Source organism: Pinus tabuliformis, chromosome J, assembly GCF_031772625.1.
Source record: "Pinus tabuliformis cultivar Carrire ecotype Pingquan chromosome J, CPIR1, whole genome shotgun sequence".
NCBI lineage: Eukaryota > Viridiplantae > Streptophyta > Pinopsida > Pinales > Pinaceae > Pinus > Pinus tabuliformis.
In genome coordinates, this window is record NC_142295.1 from 314043018 (window position 1) to 314063344 (window position 20327).

General features: G+C 38.2%; 1 protein-coding gene across 2 annotated transcripts in view; it reads right to left on the reverse strand.

Moving 5' to 3' along the window:
• The window catches only part of LOC149226994 (nucleoporin protein Ndc1-Nup protein), a 72713-nt gene that overhangs the window by 25281 nt on the left and 27105 nt on the right, over positions 1-20327 (reverse strand). Inside the window, exon 4 of one of the 2 annotated variants that reach the window (XM_089377663.1) lies at positions 7124-7307. The exons of the other annotated variant lie outside the window; for it this stretch is intronic. Coding sequence (XP_089233789.1) covers positions 7124-7307 — 184 coding nt within the window. The remainder of the gene's footprint in view (positions 1-7123; positions 7308-20327) is intronic. 2 annotated transcript variants of the gene reach the window in all.

A 20327-nucleotide genomic window follows, 5' to 3' on the forward strand; every position in this document is an offset into this window, starting at 1 on the left:
TAAAAATCAGCTATTTTTTTCTCATAAAAATTAAAAACCCCAGTGTTTTTATGCAGATTTGTAGGGGCTGCTCTAGAGCTGATTTTGGAGGAGTTTGGAGTTGATTTTCTTTAGCAAATTAAGAGGGAAATACAAGGTATTTTTTTCAACCATTAATGTTCTATTTTTCTTCAAAAAACTATTTTTTTCTTCTCTTAAAATTTTAAAACCCCAGTTTTTTATGCAGAATTCAGAATTTCAGATTTCTTCTATTTTTTTCTCAAAAATTATTGTAATTTGCAGGGTTATTTTGAGAGATTTCATTGGCAAATTTTTGAAGAAGATTTTGGAGTTGATTGAAGAGTTTATTTTCAGCTTGGTTGGAGCTTCTTCTCTTCTCAAAATTTACAGATCTTCTCCAGGTATTTCATTGTTTCTACTCCTCTTATATTTTTCTCTAAAAAAATGTCATAAAATTCTAAAAACCATAAGGTTTTAAATGCAGATTTTTCCCCATAAACAAGAATGATCCAGCTTGGATTCATTGTCATTTAAATGAACAAGAGGTAAAAGTTTGCAACTATTGTGGGAAAAAAGTTATGGGTGAAGGAATCCATAGAATCAAAAAACACCTAGCACATCGGAGAGGGCAAGTAAAACCTTGTGAAAATGTTTCTAATGATCTCAAAGCAGAGATGCAAAGTTTAATTGAATCCTACAATGAAGAGAAGGGGAAAAACAAAAGACTTTAAAAAGGTATAGCCAAAAGTTAAAAGGATGATGCCATATTTAGTGACCCTGATTTTGAAACATATGTGCCCAGTTTTGAAGAATATTCTAGTTTCCCTTCTAAAGTTAGAGAGGGTAGTTCAAGTGGTTTAAACTTGAAAAGGCCAACAACCTGTAAAGGGATTGACTCCTCCTTTGTACCCCGCACCACCCTTGGTTCTCAACCAACCCTTGATGTTAAATGGAAGAAATTAGAGAAGGAAGTTGCATATGAATGCATTGCTAGATGGTGGTATGATGCAAACATACATTTTAATGCTATTAATTTTGCATATTATCAACGCATGATTGATGCTATAGCTTCATGTGGAGCAAGCTTCAAAGACCCTAGCTTTCATGATATCAAGGGGACCACTTTTACAAAATGTGGTCCAAAGAATAGAAGAGTATCTTACAGAGTTCAAGCAATCATGGACCAAAACAAAATGCACAATTATGTCTGATGGTTTGATGAATGGATTGATGGTAGACCTCGCACATGCTAAATTTCTTAATTGCTTGTCCAAAAGGTACTATGTTTCTCAAATCTGTTGATGCATCTAATCAGGTGAAGGATGCACAATTGCTATTTCATCTTTTGGATGAAGTAGTTATGGAAATAGAGGTTGAAAATGTTGTACAAGTTATCACAGATAATGCCTCTAACTATGTTGCAACAGGGACTATGTTTGAGGAAAAAACCCCACCATTTGGTGGTCTCCATGTGCAGCCCATTGTTTAGACATCATGCTTGCGATATCGGCAAAATTAAGTGGGTGAAAGAGTGTGTGGAAGATGCAAAATCCATAACTAGGTACATCTACAACCATTCATGGGTTTTGACCCTTATGAGAAAGCACACAGGGGGTAAAGAGCTTGTTTGATCAGTAATCACATGATTTGCAACCAACTTCCTTTCATTGCAATCCCGTGTTCAACAAAAAGCAAACTTGAGGAAGATGTTTTCATGTGATGAATGGAATTCATTTCAGTATATCAAAAAGGCAAAAGGAAAACAGATGGTTGACCAAGTATTTGACAAAAGATTTTGGTCAAAGGCAGAGAAGATTGTGCTATTTAATGAGCCTCTTATTAGAGTTCTACGGATGGTGGATAGTGATAAATCTACTAAGGGTTTTGTTTATGAGACCATGGATCGAGCCAAAGAACAAATAAAGGCAACATATGGAGATAAAAAACAAAAGTACATTCCTCTATGGAGAATCATTCATGAAAGATGCAATAAACAACTCCATAGACATTTACATGTAGTTGGCTACTACTTAAATCCAACGTATGTAATTTTTCATTTGAATTCTCATTGCTTATAAGTTTTAACTTTTGCTTTTAGCTTTTAGTTTTGTCGACTTGATGAATATGTTTTTGTTTTTTGAATTTTGAAAGTACCATTACACTAAAAATTTTGAGGCTGATGGGGAGGTTTTTGGGGGTTGTATAAATGCATTGAGCGCATGGCCCCAGATTCCAAGACTCAAGATCAAATTCATAACAAGCCCTTCAAATTTTGTGAGTCTTGGTACCTTTGGAATTTCAATGGCTATAAGAAATAGAGCAAAGAGTCCCCAGGTAAAACCTGTTAAAATTTGCAAATTCTTATATTAATAATTTACTCATTTGATTTCAACTTTCAAATTCATTTGCTAATACTTTTTTTCCTTCCACTCTTTTTGCAACCTATTGGTGGCAACAATTTGGTAGTGAATGCCCTCAATTGCAAAAATTTGCAATTAGAATTTTGAGTCAGACATGTAGTGCTTTAGGGTGTGAGTGGAATTGGAGTGTGTTTGAGCATATACACACTAAGAAGAGGAACCATTTGGAGCAAAAGCGATTGAATGACATGGTTTTTGTTCAATACAACCTTAGGTTGAGGCGCAATCAATTGCTAAATAAAACCCCTAAAACAAGCAACATTGTCTTGGGTGACTTTGATCCAACATCAGAATGGGTTGTGGAGAGTCAACCAACAGCTTTTGACAATGAAGACCTTTCTTGGTTGGACTTGGATCCAACTCCACAGGATACAGAGGAAGATATATCAGAAGCACTAGTAGCAGCTTCAGGGCCAGGGGAATCAAGTCATAATCCCATTGCAGACTTAGATGTTACTCATTCTTCAAATGAGGATGAGCAGGATGAGGAGGATGATGATTCTGATGATGATTGATGATTTGATCATTAATTTGCTATAGTTGTAGCTTGTAGCAATGTAGGATGTAGTATAATACTATGATCTAGCATGTTATTTTGGACTATAAAGGCCTTTTAGAGCCTACTTCTTGATGTTTGTAACATTTTTCGTCCAACGATGTTTTGTACTAAGTGTTATTTTGGTTATATGCACTATTACTTGTTATATAAATGAGAACTTTTGCATATTTGTGTATAAATGGTTTGGATTCATATGGATATACATGAATATATATGTTTTTTCTTTAAAATATGAATATTTTATGTGTTTTGGGTAAATCAGTTTTTCCAGTTTTTTCCCGGTTTCGGTCTGGTTCCGACCGATTTCCGATCCACAAGGTTTTTCGGTTCAATGACCGGTTTGGTTCCGATAACATTGGGTAACTCATGTACCACGATTTTCTCCCTCCTACATTCATATACCCAAGTGAGGGCTTCCCTTATTATAGCTACCCTTACACCCTAACATGTGGTCAGGATGATTCCCCTGATTCCCACTCCATCCCATTATTATATCATTTTAACTCATGTACCACGATTTTCTCCCTCCTACATTCATATACCCAAGTGAGGGCTTCCCTTATTATAGCTACCCTTACACCCTAACATGTGGTCAGGATGATTCCCCTGATTCCCACTCCATCCCATTATTATATCATTTGCCACCTACCAGTTAAGGGATGTACCATGGACATGTCACCCACTTTAGAGGTTGAAACCACCTAATAGGGTCTTTGGTTGACCCCCTATTGAGCTTGGAGACTAGTACATGCCAAAGCCCACTATGTAAGGGCATGCCACCATGAAGTGCCCCATTGATCCCATGACTTGTGAACTTTATTACTTGATTATTATAATCATTTGTTGTATTGGAGGGCAAAGAGACACATTGGATCACATGCAGGATTGCAGGTGAGTCTTCATTTGGGGCTTGGTCTCCCTACACGAGGTCCTAGCCCTCCAGAGGGCCACATTGGCACTTGTAGGATGAGTGTTGACAGCCATGGGCCCCCACCATATCAAAGATTACTTCATTGATCCCCAACAGTGATCATTGATTGCTCGTGTTCCAACTTTTAGATGAGGATGACGCATTTGGTTCACCATGCCCCGTCAGCTCCACACTTGCACCATACACTTGGCAGATGTTTCAAGGTCTAGAGAAAGTCTCTCGTTACAGAGGGAGGGCTTACATCACAATCCTAGCCCTTACAGATGGTCTACAAGCATTTTCAATCTACTGAGAGACCCATGAGGATGTCCTTTTGCCCCCACACCCATTTGGGAGCACCACAGGTTCTTGCTTGAAAAACAAAGGGCCAACCCCTTGTCCACTATGTTGGGAGTCCAATTATATATCATGGCACCCTTTGGACTTCCATCAGCCTCCTCAAAGGCCCAACAACTCAATATGTTCACCAGTTTGCCATTTTGAGAGGCTTATCTTTACATTATTGAGCTATTTGGTGAGCTTGTCACCAAAAGTTTTGTTATTACGCACATTATTTTATTTTAGGGGCTCATTTAGGCCAATCAAATTCATTAGAGGGTGTATAAATAGAAGTGAGATGATTCATTTAGATCATCATCACCTGGATTGGGTTATCTTCTCTTGCGAGATTTTTGTTGTCCTTCTTAGGGGACGAGTTTTGATGAATGGATGAATTTTGATGTCTGGATCTCTTTCATTTTGTCTTGGAACTTCACTATTTGCATATGTTGATGATTGGATATACTCTTTCTTACATGTAAGTGCTCTTTTAATGTTATTCTTGTTATTTACCTTTGTCACATGCATGTTGCTAGGATTTTCGCTATACTAGGCTGAAACTTATTGCTTTTCTCATGCGAAATTGTGGAAATTTGATATTTTATAGTGTTGCATCATGTCATGGGCCATGTATGAATGGGTGAATGTTCCCAAATATAATTTATGTTAAATACATCTCAGAAAGTCATCATTTATTGCAAACCTAAGTATAAAGTCCTTGCAGTTGTTGTTCTCATGCTCTAAATGTTATGCTAAGTTGTTGAAGGCCTCCTTGATTGAGTGATTCCTCCTAAACCATAACTTCTCCTTGACTCCATCTCTCCCAAAGGACAAGGCATTAATCCTCAATTGGCGATCGTTTTCAATGCTTGTTCTTTTCACCTCCCTCTTTTTTTAGGCCTATCCTATATAGGTCACCTAGTGGATCAATTATCTCATAATCTAGCATCCAAACACTTTGATTTTTGGTCCACAACTACGTTGAAGTTTTCTCTAGAGGCCCTCCAAATTTGAAACAAAATCGACGGTGGAATCTCGAGATATAGCAAACCCTAGTTCGAGGACCATCTTTTGCCCTAGTTTTCCCTTGGCTAGTGTTCTCATTAGGATCATTGAATTCAAACCTCAACGAAAATTTGTCCTTTGATCCTCTTCTCCTCCCTAACTAGGTCAAGCCCCTCATTAGGTGATCAACTCCATACCCTGAACCTATTTTTAGGCCCACTTGGTCTTGTGTGGTCCTGCAACTTATTGACGCCAATTTCACAAAGACCACTTGGAAACCAAGTTTTCACAAGGATTTCTAGGACTAGGTATCTCCTTTACACGTCTTATCCTAAAATCCTAACCCTTAAAATCCGCTTGGCCCTTCCTAGAGTGCCTTGCACCTTGCTTCTCAAGCAAGAAAGCCATGCATTTAAGCCCCTTTTGTGAATAGGCCATTAGAATCACCTTTTAGTCCTCTCATTAACATACTCATTATTGTGATTCTCATTATACCGGGTCTCCAATCGATGAAAGTTCGTAAAGAGTTGGGAGCCCTAACTGAGGTAACAGTGGGTTATCGCTCCATTGTTGCCCTTGACCTAGTAGTTGCCCTATTAGATCCCCTCCTAGGACCCCTACTAGTTTGAGCAGTAACATGCAGCAGTATACAACTTCAAATTTTCAAAAAGCTTTTGCTCCACAGGATCCTCAGATGAGGCAGGAGTAGAGCATACACCTCTGAATATGCAATACTCTTAGGACACAACTTTTACCAAGCTTGGACACTGAAAGCACATAGACTCTTGAAGACTCTCTAGGGTGTGATGCCTGAACGATGAGGCTCATCCCTTATTTATACAATCTTGGAGGTTGAGAAGAGCAATCTTGCTTAGTTAGTTATAGATTGGAATCTACTGAAAGTAAATTTGCATAGTAATAGCAAATCGTACTATAAATCTATAGAGATTTTACACAATGGAGTTTAGGACAACCCACAAAACCAAATCTTGTATTATAGATCTAAAATGATATTACATAGTGGAGTTTAGGACAACCCACAGAACCAAATCTTGTACTATAGATCTAAAATGATATTACATAGTGTGGATGAGGACAACCCACATAACCGAATCTTGTACTGAAAAAGATATAACACAGTGGAGTTTAGGACCCACAGAGCCGATACAACACTCTTTGTTATAGTGGATAAGTGGTCCCACCATGCTTCCTTAGTCATCATCATCAGATGAAGTTAGGAGAAAGTCTCTTGGATCATTGATGTCATTTATCCAGTGAGGAGCATACAAGTTGAAATTTCTAAAAAATGGTTACATGTACATGCTTGAAACATCATATGGGACTGCAATTTCACCAAAGAAATTACTTCAGGATATCTAGGTGGTTCTTCATGGGTTAATTCAAGTTTTGATCCTTCATATTTGATTTGGAACTGGAACCATGCTTCTGATTTTGCAGCTTCTTCCATATCTTGGTGCAGCAAATATATGAATTATGGTGGAGTTAAAGATAGAACTGACTCATCCCTAGGATAATATTTGTACATTATTATTTGAAACCAAGGACTCCAAAGGGAGAAGGGACTTGATATTTCTCCACATGACATATACAAAGTGACATACCTATACTTTTTTACATATCTGAACAAAGTGCAATAATCCATATAACTGATATATGGATCAAAAACAAATACATATCTGGTACAAGGGTCATGTGTATGACTACAAATTAATCTTATTGATCTATAGTAGGGATCATTCAAACTCTTATTGACCCAAAACGTTAAAATTTTATGGAGCACTAAAGCTGGTAAACAATACAATGCCTGACCAAAACATGACCAACACATACAATATTTACATGATTGACATATTAAGATCCAGCACCAACCAGATGGAGTAGGAGGAGGAGGATGTGCGACCCAATCTTCTCGAGACAAAACTTTAATATCTGAGAACTTTCTTCCTTCCCTTGTCAGTAAATCAGCAACACAATTTTCTCGCCCAACTTTATATTCAATAGTAAATTCATATCCATCTAGCCAAAGGCTCCATCTGAGAACTCTGTGATTTCCCTATTCAAGCAATCTTTTATTGGTTAACATGCCTTTCATATGCTTCAAGTTTGTCCTCACTGTAAAATGAATTGGTTTAAGAAACAATTTGAAACTCTACCCATTCTTTACAACAAGGAGTTCCTTGTGGGAGGAAGGGTAGTTCATTTCTGCATTTTTGAATGTTCATAATGCATACATCCAAATTTCTTCTATTTTTAAATGTTTTTGTAAAAGAACTTCGGTCCAAGTTTCATCAGATGCATCAGATTCTAATATAAATGGTAAATCAATATCAGGTAGATGCAAGCTTGGGAGATTCTGAACCTTTTATTTTATGGTATGGAATCTGGCTAGCCTTTTTCATCTAATCAATCCAATGTATTGGCTTTGATCTTCGTTGAAGACACCTGACATCTGCAGCTTGTTTTTCATAGAACTACCTAATATAATTTAGGCAACCCAAAAATCTTTGTAGTTGCTTTTTGTCCATTATTTCATCTGGAAATTCTTGAAGAGCTTTCAAAACATGTTCTTGTAGCTCAACTCTGCCTTGGGTAAGAATCAGGCCAAGATATTCAATCTTGGTTTGCCCAATCACAAATTTAGAGGGAGAGTTGGACAAGACTAAACCATGATCATAGAGCATTTTATGGACAATGTTCAAATGATGTTTGCGTTCTCTGACATCTTTTGAACAGACAAGTAAGACATCAATATAAAAAATAACAAATTCAAGATCTCAAAAGATATCTTCCATCCTCTTTTGGAATTCAGAAGGTGCATTCTTCAAGCCAAAAAGGCATGACACACCACTGGTATTGTCCAAAGGGGGACTACAAAACTAGTTTTGAACCAATCTTGAGGAACTATTCCTATTTGCCAAAATCCACTTTTTAAATCAAACTTACTAAAAATATTATTCTGGCCTATTTTTGCAAACAAAATTTCTTTGGTAGGAAGGGCATACCTGATAGGAAATAATGCTTCATTTAAGGCTTCGTAATTCAACACAAGCCTTTTCTTTTCTCTTTTATGTTCAGAGTGTTTATTTCCATAAAATGTTGGGCAAACCCAGGGGCTTCTGCTTGGCTCTATTGGCTTGCGTTGCAGTAATTCTTCGATCTCTTGTTTGCACAAATGCGCCTCCTACGGTGACATTGAATTTGTTGATGTTTTTTTAGGTCGTCCACTAAATCCTTCTTTATAAGGAAGATCTACAAAATATTATTCTTGAGACCAAAAAACATCTGGATATTCTGAAGTGCGGTCTTTTTTTGGCTTCTCAGTTATTTCTTTCAATTCTTCAATCCCATGTAGTTGTGCATGCCTGACAATCTTGTTTATCTTTGACAATTTGTCAATGGATTCCTCAATGGGATCAGGTTGCTTATCAAATATTCTGATTATAAAGTCACTTTTGCATGCTACCTTAACAATTTTTCCTTGAAAATCATCACTGTCAATAGTAAGTGCTTTATGTCTTCTTACCAAATCAGAAAATTCAGTTCAAGAGAATCAAAAAGCAAAATCAATCCTCCAAATCACTCAAATCTGAAATTTCACTGCTCAAATTAAGAGAATCTGGAAATGGAGCCTCCTTCAAATTGCCACATGGGTAGCCATGTCAGCTCAAAGAACGTTAAAAACATGAAATGGGTAAGTGAATTAGTGAGATGGAGTAGATTTACTTTATAATAAGATTTCTGGCTTTTTTTGTGCTTTTTGCCATTTCTTAGCCTTACGTGGACAAAAAATCAAGGTTGGGGAGCGTCACCTATACACCCTATTTTTTGGGAACACACTCCTCACACTGGGGGAAACATTTCTCAATGAGTTTTCCCATGTTTTCCAAAATGGGGGCATGGGGAAACATTTCCAAAGGCAACCTCCACCCTCAAAGCTTGGGAAGCGAGGTGACAAACCCACCCCCATGTGCAACACTAGTGACGGGCCTCCTCATTTTGGGCTTCCCCAAGTTGGGGACCCTTGGTCTTAGGAACTCTACAAACAACCTTCTCAAACAGTGCATTGGGACCTTTATGGTGACTGACAACTAAGATGAGATGGCTTCTTAAGCAAGGGGACACAAACCCCACCCTTTGTAACACTAGTGACAGGCCTCCTCAATCTAGGGCTCCCACCAATGGGGCCTCTTAGCCTTAGGAACTGCATATTGGGCCCTTCATGATGACTGATGACTAAGATGAGGACCCGACTTCTATCCACTCCTTTACAGCACCAACTTCTAGCTACAATACCATTTGACATGTTCATGATATAATTTCACATCTACACTCATTTTAGTCTTTGTAGCTTTCTTTCTTTGAGCTAGTCTTTGTAACTTTGTTTGTGAATCTTATCTTTTCATGTTATTAGTGTTGCCATAGCCACTACTTTTGCACTCCCACCATGCATTAAATTAATTGTACTCTTAGTCCCATTGACCTACTTTTGCGGTCATTCACTAGGCCTTAATAAAACTATTTTTCTTATCTTATCTACGGTAGCTCTTACCATTTTCTTACCTTTATACCCCATAGTGCCAATGACCACGAGTGTGAGCACGGATATGGGAGGCAAATCAGATGCAAAAGTAGAAAAAGTTAGGATTCAAGGGTTAATCAAGATTCACTATTAGACTATTAGTGTTTACAAATTTTACAAACATACACGAATTAGAATATTTTTTAAGCTTTTATGGTTATGTTACAAGAATTGCATATATATAGGGTCCCACTTCCACTCCCAAACAATACCAAAACCTTGGAATCGCAAAAACATATCTGATTTTGCCAATTTTTGGGTTTTTTACATTGAAAATATTTCAGTTTATAGGAAATGGATCCAATAGTAGAGGAAACGGATCCCAAATATCACGATCCATTTCCTCTTCCAAAAAAACATGCAACCCAAATAAAGAATCAAGACGCATCTCAAAATGTGGATGGTTCACAAACAAGAAATAAGATGGTGGAGGGGCCCACAACCTAATAAAGCAAACAACAATCCTAAAAACTCTAATGCAAACTATGGTTTCATTTCTCGTTGACTCATTGGCAAATGGTGAGAACTTGAAAGCACCAACAGCAGGCATTTGAAGAGTGGATTTAGCAATTTTGGAGTGCAATCATTGTTGAAATCTTCCATTTCAAGCAGAAAAGGCTCCTATTTTTCCTCATTCTATTAGTCATCCCTTTTACTTTCATTCTCCCTTTTTGCAAATGCATAGGGTTTATCAGCTAGACATGGTATTTTTGGTGATGAATAAAGGGGGGATGGTGAAGAAAATCAGTAGTTATATCCAATCGGTTCTCATCTATGAAAAATTGTAAGAAATATAGGGAAGAATGAAAACAAATCCAGTGAAATCTATTTGTGGAATTGCAACAAATGCAAGGAAACTTATCCAGATCCAACACTAGGGGTTAAAGGCTAAAGAGCTCATTCTTCAAAATACAAAATTCCAAATGAATGAGTTTAGTTTTGTGAATCTATGCCTCAGTAGGAAATTCTTGAGTGAAAATGATGAAACACAATTAGCCAAGTTGGAAAGGAGGGGTAGAAAGAACACAGCCTCAAAAAAGGGACAAGAAGTCCAATAACTGTTGAAGAAGTTTGCAAGATTATTATCATCAAACCCTTGGCAAGAATGGTTGACATTAGGAGAAGGGGAATGTAATAGATAACATACTTGCTCAGGCCATATTTGCATGCGGAACACCCTTCAATCATGCAGTGACCATATCAACAAGACATGTGGTAGTTAACGAACCACCTAAGGGTTACCAACCAAACCTACACATTAAGTGGTAAAAACCTAAAATATAAGTAAACCTTAAGGGAACTAAGAGGGAATGTCCATTGTTGCTACAACAACACTCTCTCTTGCCCTAGGTCAACCTGACTTCAACACAAGCGAGGTATTATAAGGAGGTGTATGGTAAACTTTAAAAAGAGATGGATGGGTAGGACTACGACTAGTGTCTATCCAATCTGTGGCAAATAAGATAAAGATAATTTTATGGACGTCCAACAAATGACCATAAATATGTCATTGGCACTACTACGTACGTCAAACAAAAAATACAAATTGGGAGCACAAAAAGCCACTCCTAGAGAAATCCTGCTCAAATCAAGTATATTCTATATATATAAAGAACAAAACTCTAAAACCTAAAATCATGGATCAAGGAAATAGAGCAATAATCGAACTACATGCAAATATTGCAAAAAAGGAAGAAAAATTGAAATGAATCTCCATGGGTAGGCGTCTTTCCTAGGGGACATCAACATCCCATAATGTTATCTCTCTAATAACCCAGGATTAAAGGGAAGAAACCCCTGATAGATCAATAGTTAAAGGATCCAGTAGATATTAGAAAAAAGTGTACCAAGAACAAGTGTTTCCTAAGACTTGGTGTCTTGCCTAGGAAAAGGTGTCGAACATGACCTCGTGACATAACTTTATGAGAAATAAAGTTAACATGACTTTATATCTCATAAAGTCATAAAGTAACTTTTTGGGATAATTATTGCAAATGTGACTTGCAGGATAAAGGGACTTATGGGTCAATGAAAGATTAAATCCCCACCACCGAGGGTTAAGTCTCTCTTCATTATGAGGGAACAAAAAAGGAAACTCAAGGGAGGAAAAGGCGCATTTGCATTCATTCTTCATGAACTTTAGAGAAGACGAGAAGAGGGTTGAGAGAGAAAGTACAAAAGAAGAAAAAGGAGTACAACAGCAAGAACAAGCAAGGTTAAATTTCAAGGACAGAAGGGTAGAGTTTTCAAGGCTAAGCAGGGCATAAAAACCAAGGCACTTTCTTCACAGTCTTCCTCAAGAACAACGTGACTTTTGAGGTGGGCCAAAATTCAAGGGATTGGCAAGCACTAATTGTTGTCAAAAGCAGCACGGAAATCGAGGATGCCAAGCATGAATTTCAAGGATACTGACAGCATGAAAATCGTGGTCTATCCGAGTTGCTCCTGCAATTTCCTCTGCCTGTCTCACCCTAAATTTAGGCCCTCCTATAATAGCGAGTTGCCCCAAAAATTTTGGCCCTACAACACTTGCCCCAATAACCCAAAAATTTTGGCCTTGTTCAACAGTTGCCACAAAAAAATGTGAACCACAGAGAGAGAGAAAGAGAGAGACTAATCCACACATGCGAGTTGCAAGAAAGAGAGGAAAGAGAGATTTCGGCCTCCTCCATCATACTTTCTCCTTGTCCTTCGCTTGCTTTGCTCAGAAACTATCTTGTGTGAGAGAATGCAAATGCCCAAATGGAGGAGGTTGAGCTACCTTTATATAGAAGTTTGTCTAGGGTGAATGGATGTGTCTCTTGGCTAAGGCTGACTTGACTTTGAGGGAAGCCAACTTGTCACTTTTGGAGGCAAAATTTACATCACAAAAATTCAAATTTTCGTCTTTAAAAAGTAGCAATGGGACTTTGACTAAAGCATTTATAAATTTGCTTTACAATGATGTCAAAGGAACTTAGCTCAAGTGGTATGAATCATGATTTGTGTCCCAAGTAGCATGGGTTCAAGTCTCTGAAAACATGTTAGCCCTTGTGGCATTCACGAAATATTGGTTCTACCAAGTGATCCAAAATGGATTCAATTTTGCCTCCGGATCAAAGTTTTCAAATGCAAATGAAAATGGGATCAAGTCGAAGTGCTCATCGATACGATTCCAATGGTGCGAACGGCGCATGAATCCGAATTCAGATGGAGAAGTTAGAGCCAGTCAAAGTTTGTGGAAAACTCGGGCAAAGAGTCAAAAGTCAAAGGTCAACCAAGTCAACGGTCAACAATCAATGCCTACGTCAACAGGACACGTGGCAACCCGAGAATGAGCCACGGGTTCTGGATGATGTCAACAAAGAAGGTGACATGGCAGTTTATGATTGGTTCACACGGGCCAATTCGGTGCTGACACGTGGCAGCCCCGGATTAGCCCAATGTCAGCAGTCAATGCCTATGTTAGCAGGACAAGTGGCAACCCAAGAATGAGCCACGGGTTCTAAATGATGTCAACAAAGAAAGTGAGGTGGCAGTTTATGATTGGTTCACACGGGCCAATTCGGTGTTGACACGTGGCAACCCCGGATTAGCCCAATGTTGGCATGAAATCCCAAAATTTTGGGGTCAGGGAGGATCGAACCCTTGACCTCCCGGAGTGGCAACAACTTCGGCGGAATTAGCTCACCGGTTGGGCTACCGTCAGACTTGGTAATGGATATGATAAACTTGTATTTATTTTGGTGTTGGGATCTCCACTGGAAAAAGGTCGGACAGTCGGGGTCAACCCCATGACCGCCAATCCTTTGATTTAATGTTATCATATATCCCACATTCATCGCGCATTGCAAACACCTATGGTATATCAATAACATACAATCCATATTAAACCAACGAACTGCGGAGCCAATGCATATCATATCCAATGTATAAAGTAACCAACGGCGGAATGGTCGGGCAGGGGTTTTGAACCCTTGACCCTTCCAAAATTATATATATGCTATGACTTCGCATACCTCTGCTAACCATCATGTCAGCAGTTCGGGCTTGATAAAATGCTGAACCCATTTTTTTATTAAACAGTGCAAGTGTCGAACCCGCCTTACCACCAGCGCGCAGTCTAAGGTGGTATTTTGTAGGCCAGAGTGGTTTTTGCCAAACAGAGGGTGGTTTCGCAGGGACAGAGGTGGTTTTGGACCATTCCAGGGGGTCTGGAGGTCACAGTGGCCAAATATGGTCAAGCTTATACTCGTTTGACTCAAAATTTCAAGCTAAACACAGTGGTGATGTCCATTTTCTTATTTGAGACTCTGTTTTCAAGCTCATACCTATAACAGCAAATTGAAGACAAAATAAAGAGGTCAACACTAGAAGCGAAAGGAACAGGAAACGTAGCCAGAAAGTCTGGTGAACTCCTTTATTAAATTTGGCTATGTTGATGTGTTTGAATGTGTTTTCAAATTGTTTGTGTTTATGTTATTCGCAATCTTTTCGATCCGTTGCACTAAGTAACATAAGCGATTTCACACATAGTCTATAATACCTTTTTCATTATCGGATCAAGTGGTATCAGAGTAGCAAGGTTTTTAAGGTTTGACAAGTTTGTGTGAAGATTTGAATGCTTACTAGGTTGAGGCTCGGACAAGGTGAAGGTGAACTTGTTGAGGCGAATCCAGAGATTGGAAGGGTCTTTCACAAAGAAGGATAACAGATGAAACTCCACTTGGGTCAGAATCTCAATTCTTGGATAGTTTCATGACGATACGTGCCATGGTGGAAGAGATGTATCACAAGTTTAAGAAAAACAAAGATGAAGACGCTTCATCACCTAGAGATCAAGAAGATAAGAGAAAGGAAGGAATGCTTCCTCCACCATCTCCTCCATCATCACCATCATCGTCATCATCCTCCTCTTCTCATAAATCCAGTCCTTCTAAGAAAAAGAAAAAGAAATCCTCTTTGATCAAATTAGATGTAAAATTTGATTTGCCAATTTATGATGGAGAACTTAACGCTGAAAAGCTTGATAATTGGATAAGACAAATTGAAGTGTATTGCAAGGTGTAGAAAGTTGTTTTTTAAAGAACGAAGATTTAACTTGCTAGCCTTCGACTTGGAGGAACCGCACGTGTATGGTGGGAAGGCAAGACACAAGCAGATCTCCAAAAGCATGGTAAAATCATTTCAACTTAGAATGAATTTGTTTCTACCATTAAAAAGCAATTTTGTCCTTTGGCTTATATGCAACAAGTAATGATGAGTTGGCAAACACTACATCAATTAAAAGGTCAAAGTATTCAAAGTTATACTCAGGAATTCTGTAAGAAAGCTTTAACACGAGGCATATCATTGGACTCACCAAAGACATTGTTCATAGTTATTTGAGGCGTACCATACTTATGTTTAATCCAACTAGCTTAGATGATGTATCGGTTCAAGCAAGTCATCTAGAAGCTAGAGGCAAAAATGTAACCCAAGATGTTGGAAAATCATCCAAATCTACTAAAAGCAAGAATAAAGGCAAGAAGAAACTTAAATGGAAGGAGAAGAAAACAAACATTGTGAAGAAAGATAAACCTTCATGCACTCATTGTAAGAAGGAAGGTCACGATGAGGCACACTACTGGTCATTGCATCCGGAATTGAAGCCTAAGAAGTTTGGGAGTAAAGAGTGAAAGAATGTTGTTGTTATTCAAAAGGACTTGGGATCAGATTCAAGTGACGAGACAACAGTTACAGCTACAGGTATAAAAGGTAAAGATTTTAAAGCATCTACAAGCACTTCTTTGCATTCTGTTGATAATGATAATGATGAGACGAAAAGAAATGAGCTATTTCATATTAGAGTCATTTCCAAGCATACTAAAATTGATACTTTATTTGATAGTGGGTCACAAGTTAATTTGATTTTTGAATCAATTGTAAAGAAGTTGGGTCTAGAAACAAAACCTCATAAAAAGCCATATCCATTAGGTTGGGTGTGATAAAACTAGGCTACAAGTTACGAAACAAATGTAAACTTCATTTTGCTAATGGGTCAATGTTCGTAGATGAGGTTGAGTTAGACATAGTCCCATTGGACATATGTGGAATTGTATTAGGAAGTCCATACTTGTACAATAGAAATGTTATCTTCTATCGAACTGAAAATAAGTATGATGGAACGGAATATATTGTAAGGGCTCATAAACTCAAAGATAGTTTCTCTCTCATAAATTCAGGACAAATGAAAAGAATTGTAAATTCAAGTAAACAATTTTTACTTATGATTGTAAAAGCAAAAGATATTGATAAATCCGATGCTTTCCAAGGTTGTAATCCTAAACAGAAAGCAGATCTAGTTAAAGTTGTTTCCAATTATGATATTCTGTTTCAAGAGCCTAAAGGGCTTCCACCCAAGCGAGAGATAGAACATGAGATTTATTTGCAGCAAGATGCTCCACTACCTAACATTGGAATGTACAAGTTATCAGCTCTAGAGAATGCAGAGATAAAGAAGCAGGTACAGGAGTTGCTCGATCAAGGGTTTATTCAACCAAGCACATCACCATGCGGATCACCTATTGTGTTAGTGCGAAAGAAAGACACCTCGTGGAAAATGTGCATTGATTTTAGAGCATTAAATAAAATCACAATAAAGAATCGTTATCCTATTCCTCATATTGATGATTTGTTAGATCAGTTAAAAGATGCAGTTTACTTCTCTAAATTAGACGTGCAAAGCGGCTACCATCATATCAGAGTTGCAGAACAGGATGTATGGAAGACTGCTTTCAAAATGAAGCAAGGACTCTATGAATGGATGGTTATGCCTTTTGGCTTTAACTAAGGCTCCAGCTACATTTAATCGAGTCATGAATGATGTATTTAGACCATTCATTGATGATTTCGTAATAGTCTATTTAGATGATATTCTTGTTTTCAGTAGAACATGGGATGAACATGTAAAGCATGTAAAGCAGATTTTAGATGTTTTGAAAAGAGAAAATCTCTATGTAAAATTGTCAAAATGTGAATTTGGCAGAACATCTTTGAATTATTTGGGTTATATTGTTAGGGGTGGTGAATTAAAGATGGATCCCTCTAAGGTCTAAGTCATTGTAAATTGGCCTAAGCCTAATACTGCTACAAAAGTTAGAAGTTTCTTAGGGGCAGCGCAATATTGGAGAAAGTTTATTGCTAACTTTTCTTTGATTGCAGCTCCTTTACATGCTTTGACAAGTGTGAAACAGGGGTTTTAGTGGGGAGGCAAACAGCAGAAAGCCTTCGACACATTGAAAGAAAGGATCAATACAACGTCAGTACTAGCACTGCCAGATCTTCAACATCCATTTGAGATCAAGACAGATGCAAGTGAATATGCCATGGTGGCAGTGTTGATGCAGCACAGAAAGCTTATATGCTTTCATTCCGAGACATTCACATCAGCAGTAGCTAACTATCCTACATATGATAAGGAATTATATGCATTAATTCAGAGTGTTAAAAAGTGGAAACATTACATAATGGGTAAAGAAACAATCATACACACACATCATCAACCACTTCAATATTGACACTCACAAACTAAATTGCAACAGTCACGACATTACAAGTGGATGGGTTTTCTACAGCAATTTCATCTTGTTATCAAATATAAGAAGGGCATACATAATAAGGTTGCAAACATGTTATCAAGACCAATTATAAATGCATCCACAATACTTGAGCATAATTTAGTAATTCATGAAAGTTACATTGAACAATATGCTCAAGACAGATTTTAAGGATGTATATGCAACTTTAAGTCATGGCAAGCAGGTAGAAAAATTGGATTATTACATAAAGGATAAACTCTTATATCATTTCGGAAAATTATGCATTCCACAAACTGAAAGAGTTGATATAATTCGAGAAGCACATACTTCTCTCATATCAGGTCATTTTGGGGTAAGTAAAACAATTGCACAATTATAAAGATTCTGCTATTGGCCACGAATGAATGGGACAATTTCTAGATATATTAAAGGATGTACTATGTGTGCTACAAGCAATCCAAGTAATAGAAACTTAGGCTTGTATACTCCACTTCCAATTCCTTCTTGTCCTTGGGGTGGGGGATTGCCAAAGTCTAGAAAGAGTCATGATTATTTGTATGTAGTTGTGGATATGTTCAGTAAAATGTGTATTTTGACACCATGTAATAAACAGGGCACAGCTGAACAAACTGCAAAGTTGTTCTTTCAAAATGTATGGGTTCATTTTGGGTTACCCACTTCTATTGTATCCGATTGAGATTCTCGATTTGTCAAGAAATTTTGGTCAAGTCTATGGGAGTTAATGGACACAAAGTTAAAGAAGAGCACAGCGTTTCATCCGCAAACAGATGGTCAGACAGAAGTGGTCAGCAAGACAGTGATACAATTGCTTCAAGGATATTGTAGCAAGCATCCCAAACTTTGGGATGAACATTTGTGTTATGTGCAACATACTTACAACCATGCAAAACTTTCTTCTACTCAGAGATCTCCTTTTGAGACTTGTTTTGGTTTTAAACCAAAGTCTCCCTTGAATTTTGTCTTTGGTAAAGACATAGCAGTTGATGGACACCGTGATGTGGACAAAGCGACCAAGTTCATTGAACAAATCCAGGAAATTCACTAGGCAGTACAGGAACAGCTGGAAAGAAGCCAAGCAAAGTATAAGGTGTGACATGACAAGCATCGAGTTGAGCATAGTTTTCAAGTTGGTGATCAAGTTTGGTTGCACATCAGCAAAGAAAGACTGCAGGGGGGAAGGTAAAAAGTTGAAACCAATTAGATATGGTCCTTTCAAAATACTTGACAAAATTGGTGAAAATGCTTTCCGCCTAGATCTATCAGCTTAAATGTAGATCTATTCTGTCGTAAATGTTGAAAACTTGTGATTGTATGAACCTTCATTGATTGAAGATCCTGAAGAGCAAAGTCAGCTACCTTCTGTTGAAGATATTTTGCCAGAGTATCTCAATGAGCTACAAGAGGACACGGTTCTTGACAGGAGGATAAGGACTTCACGACGGGGAAATGTTGAGAATCTTCGAGTTGGACTCAAAGGTACAAATCCGAGTAAAGCACGATGGATAGAGATTGGAAAAGTGAGGGAACTTTATCCTCACTTACTCGACAACTAAAACCAACTTTTTGTGGTCCAAAAGCTTCCAGTGAGGAGTGATCCAAAATGGATTCAGTTTTGCCTCCGGATGAAAGTCTTCAAATGCAAATGAAAATGGGATCAAGTCAAAGTGCTCGTCGATACGATTCTAACGGTTCAAATGGCACGTGAATCCGAGTCCGGATGGAGAAGTTAGAGCCAGTCAAAGTTTGTGGAAAACTAGGGCAAAAAGTCAAAATTCAAAGGTCAACCAAGTCAACGGTCAACGGTCAATAGTAAATGCCTATGTCAGCAAGACACGTGGCAACCGAGGAATGAGCCACGAGTTCTGGATGATGTCAGCCAAGAAGGTGAAGTGGCAATTTATAATTGGTTAACACAGGCCAATCCGGTGTTGACACGTGGCAACCCAGATTTTCCCAATGTTGGCATGAAATCCCAAAAATTTTGGGGTTAGGGAGGATCGAACCCCTAACCTCCCGGAGTGGCAATGACTTCGGAGGAATTAGCTCATCGGTTGGGCTACCGTCAGACTTGGTAATGGATATGATAAACTTGTATTTATTTTGGTGTCGGGATCTCCGCTGGAAAAAGGCCAGACGGTCAGGGTCAACCCCACGACCGTCAGTCCTTTGACTTAATGTTATCATATATCCACATTCACCGCACATTGCAAACACCTATGGTACATCAATAACATACAATCCATATTAAACCAACGAATGGTGGAGCCAATGCATATCATATCCAATGTATAACGTAACCAATGGCAGAATGGTCAGGCGGGGGTTTCAAACCCTCGACCCTTCCAAAATTATATATATGCTATGACTTCGCATACCTCCATTAACCATCATGTCAACAATTCGGGTTTGATAAAAAGCCGAACCCATTTTTTATTAAACAGTGTAGGTGTCGAACTCACCTTACCATCGGCGCGCAATTCGAGGTGGTTTTTTGCAGGCCAGAGTGGTTTTTGCCAAACGGAGGGTGGTTTTGCAAGGACAGAGGTGATTTTGGACCATTCCAAGGGTCTGGAGGTCACAGTGGCCAAATATGGTCAAGTTTATGCTCGTTTGACTCGAAATTTCGAGTTGAACGCAGTGGTGATATCCATTTTCTTATTTGAGACTCTGTTTTCGAGCTCATACCTGTAACAGCAAATTGAAGACAAAATAAAGAGGTCAGCACTAGAAGCGAAAGGACCAGGAAACGTAGCCAAAAAGTTGGGTGAACTCCTTTATTAAATTTGGTTGTGTTGATGTGTTTGAATGTGTTTTCAAATTGTTTATGTGTTTATGTTATTCGCAATCTTTTCGATCTATTGCACTAAGTAACATAAGCGATTTCACACATAGTCTATAATACCTTTTTCATTAT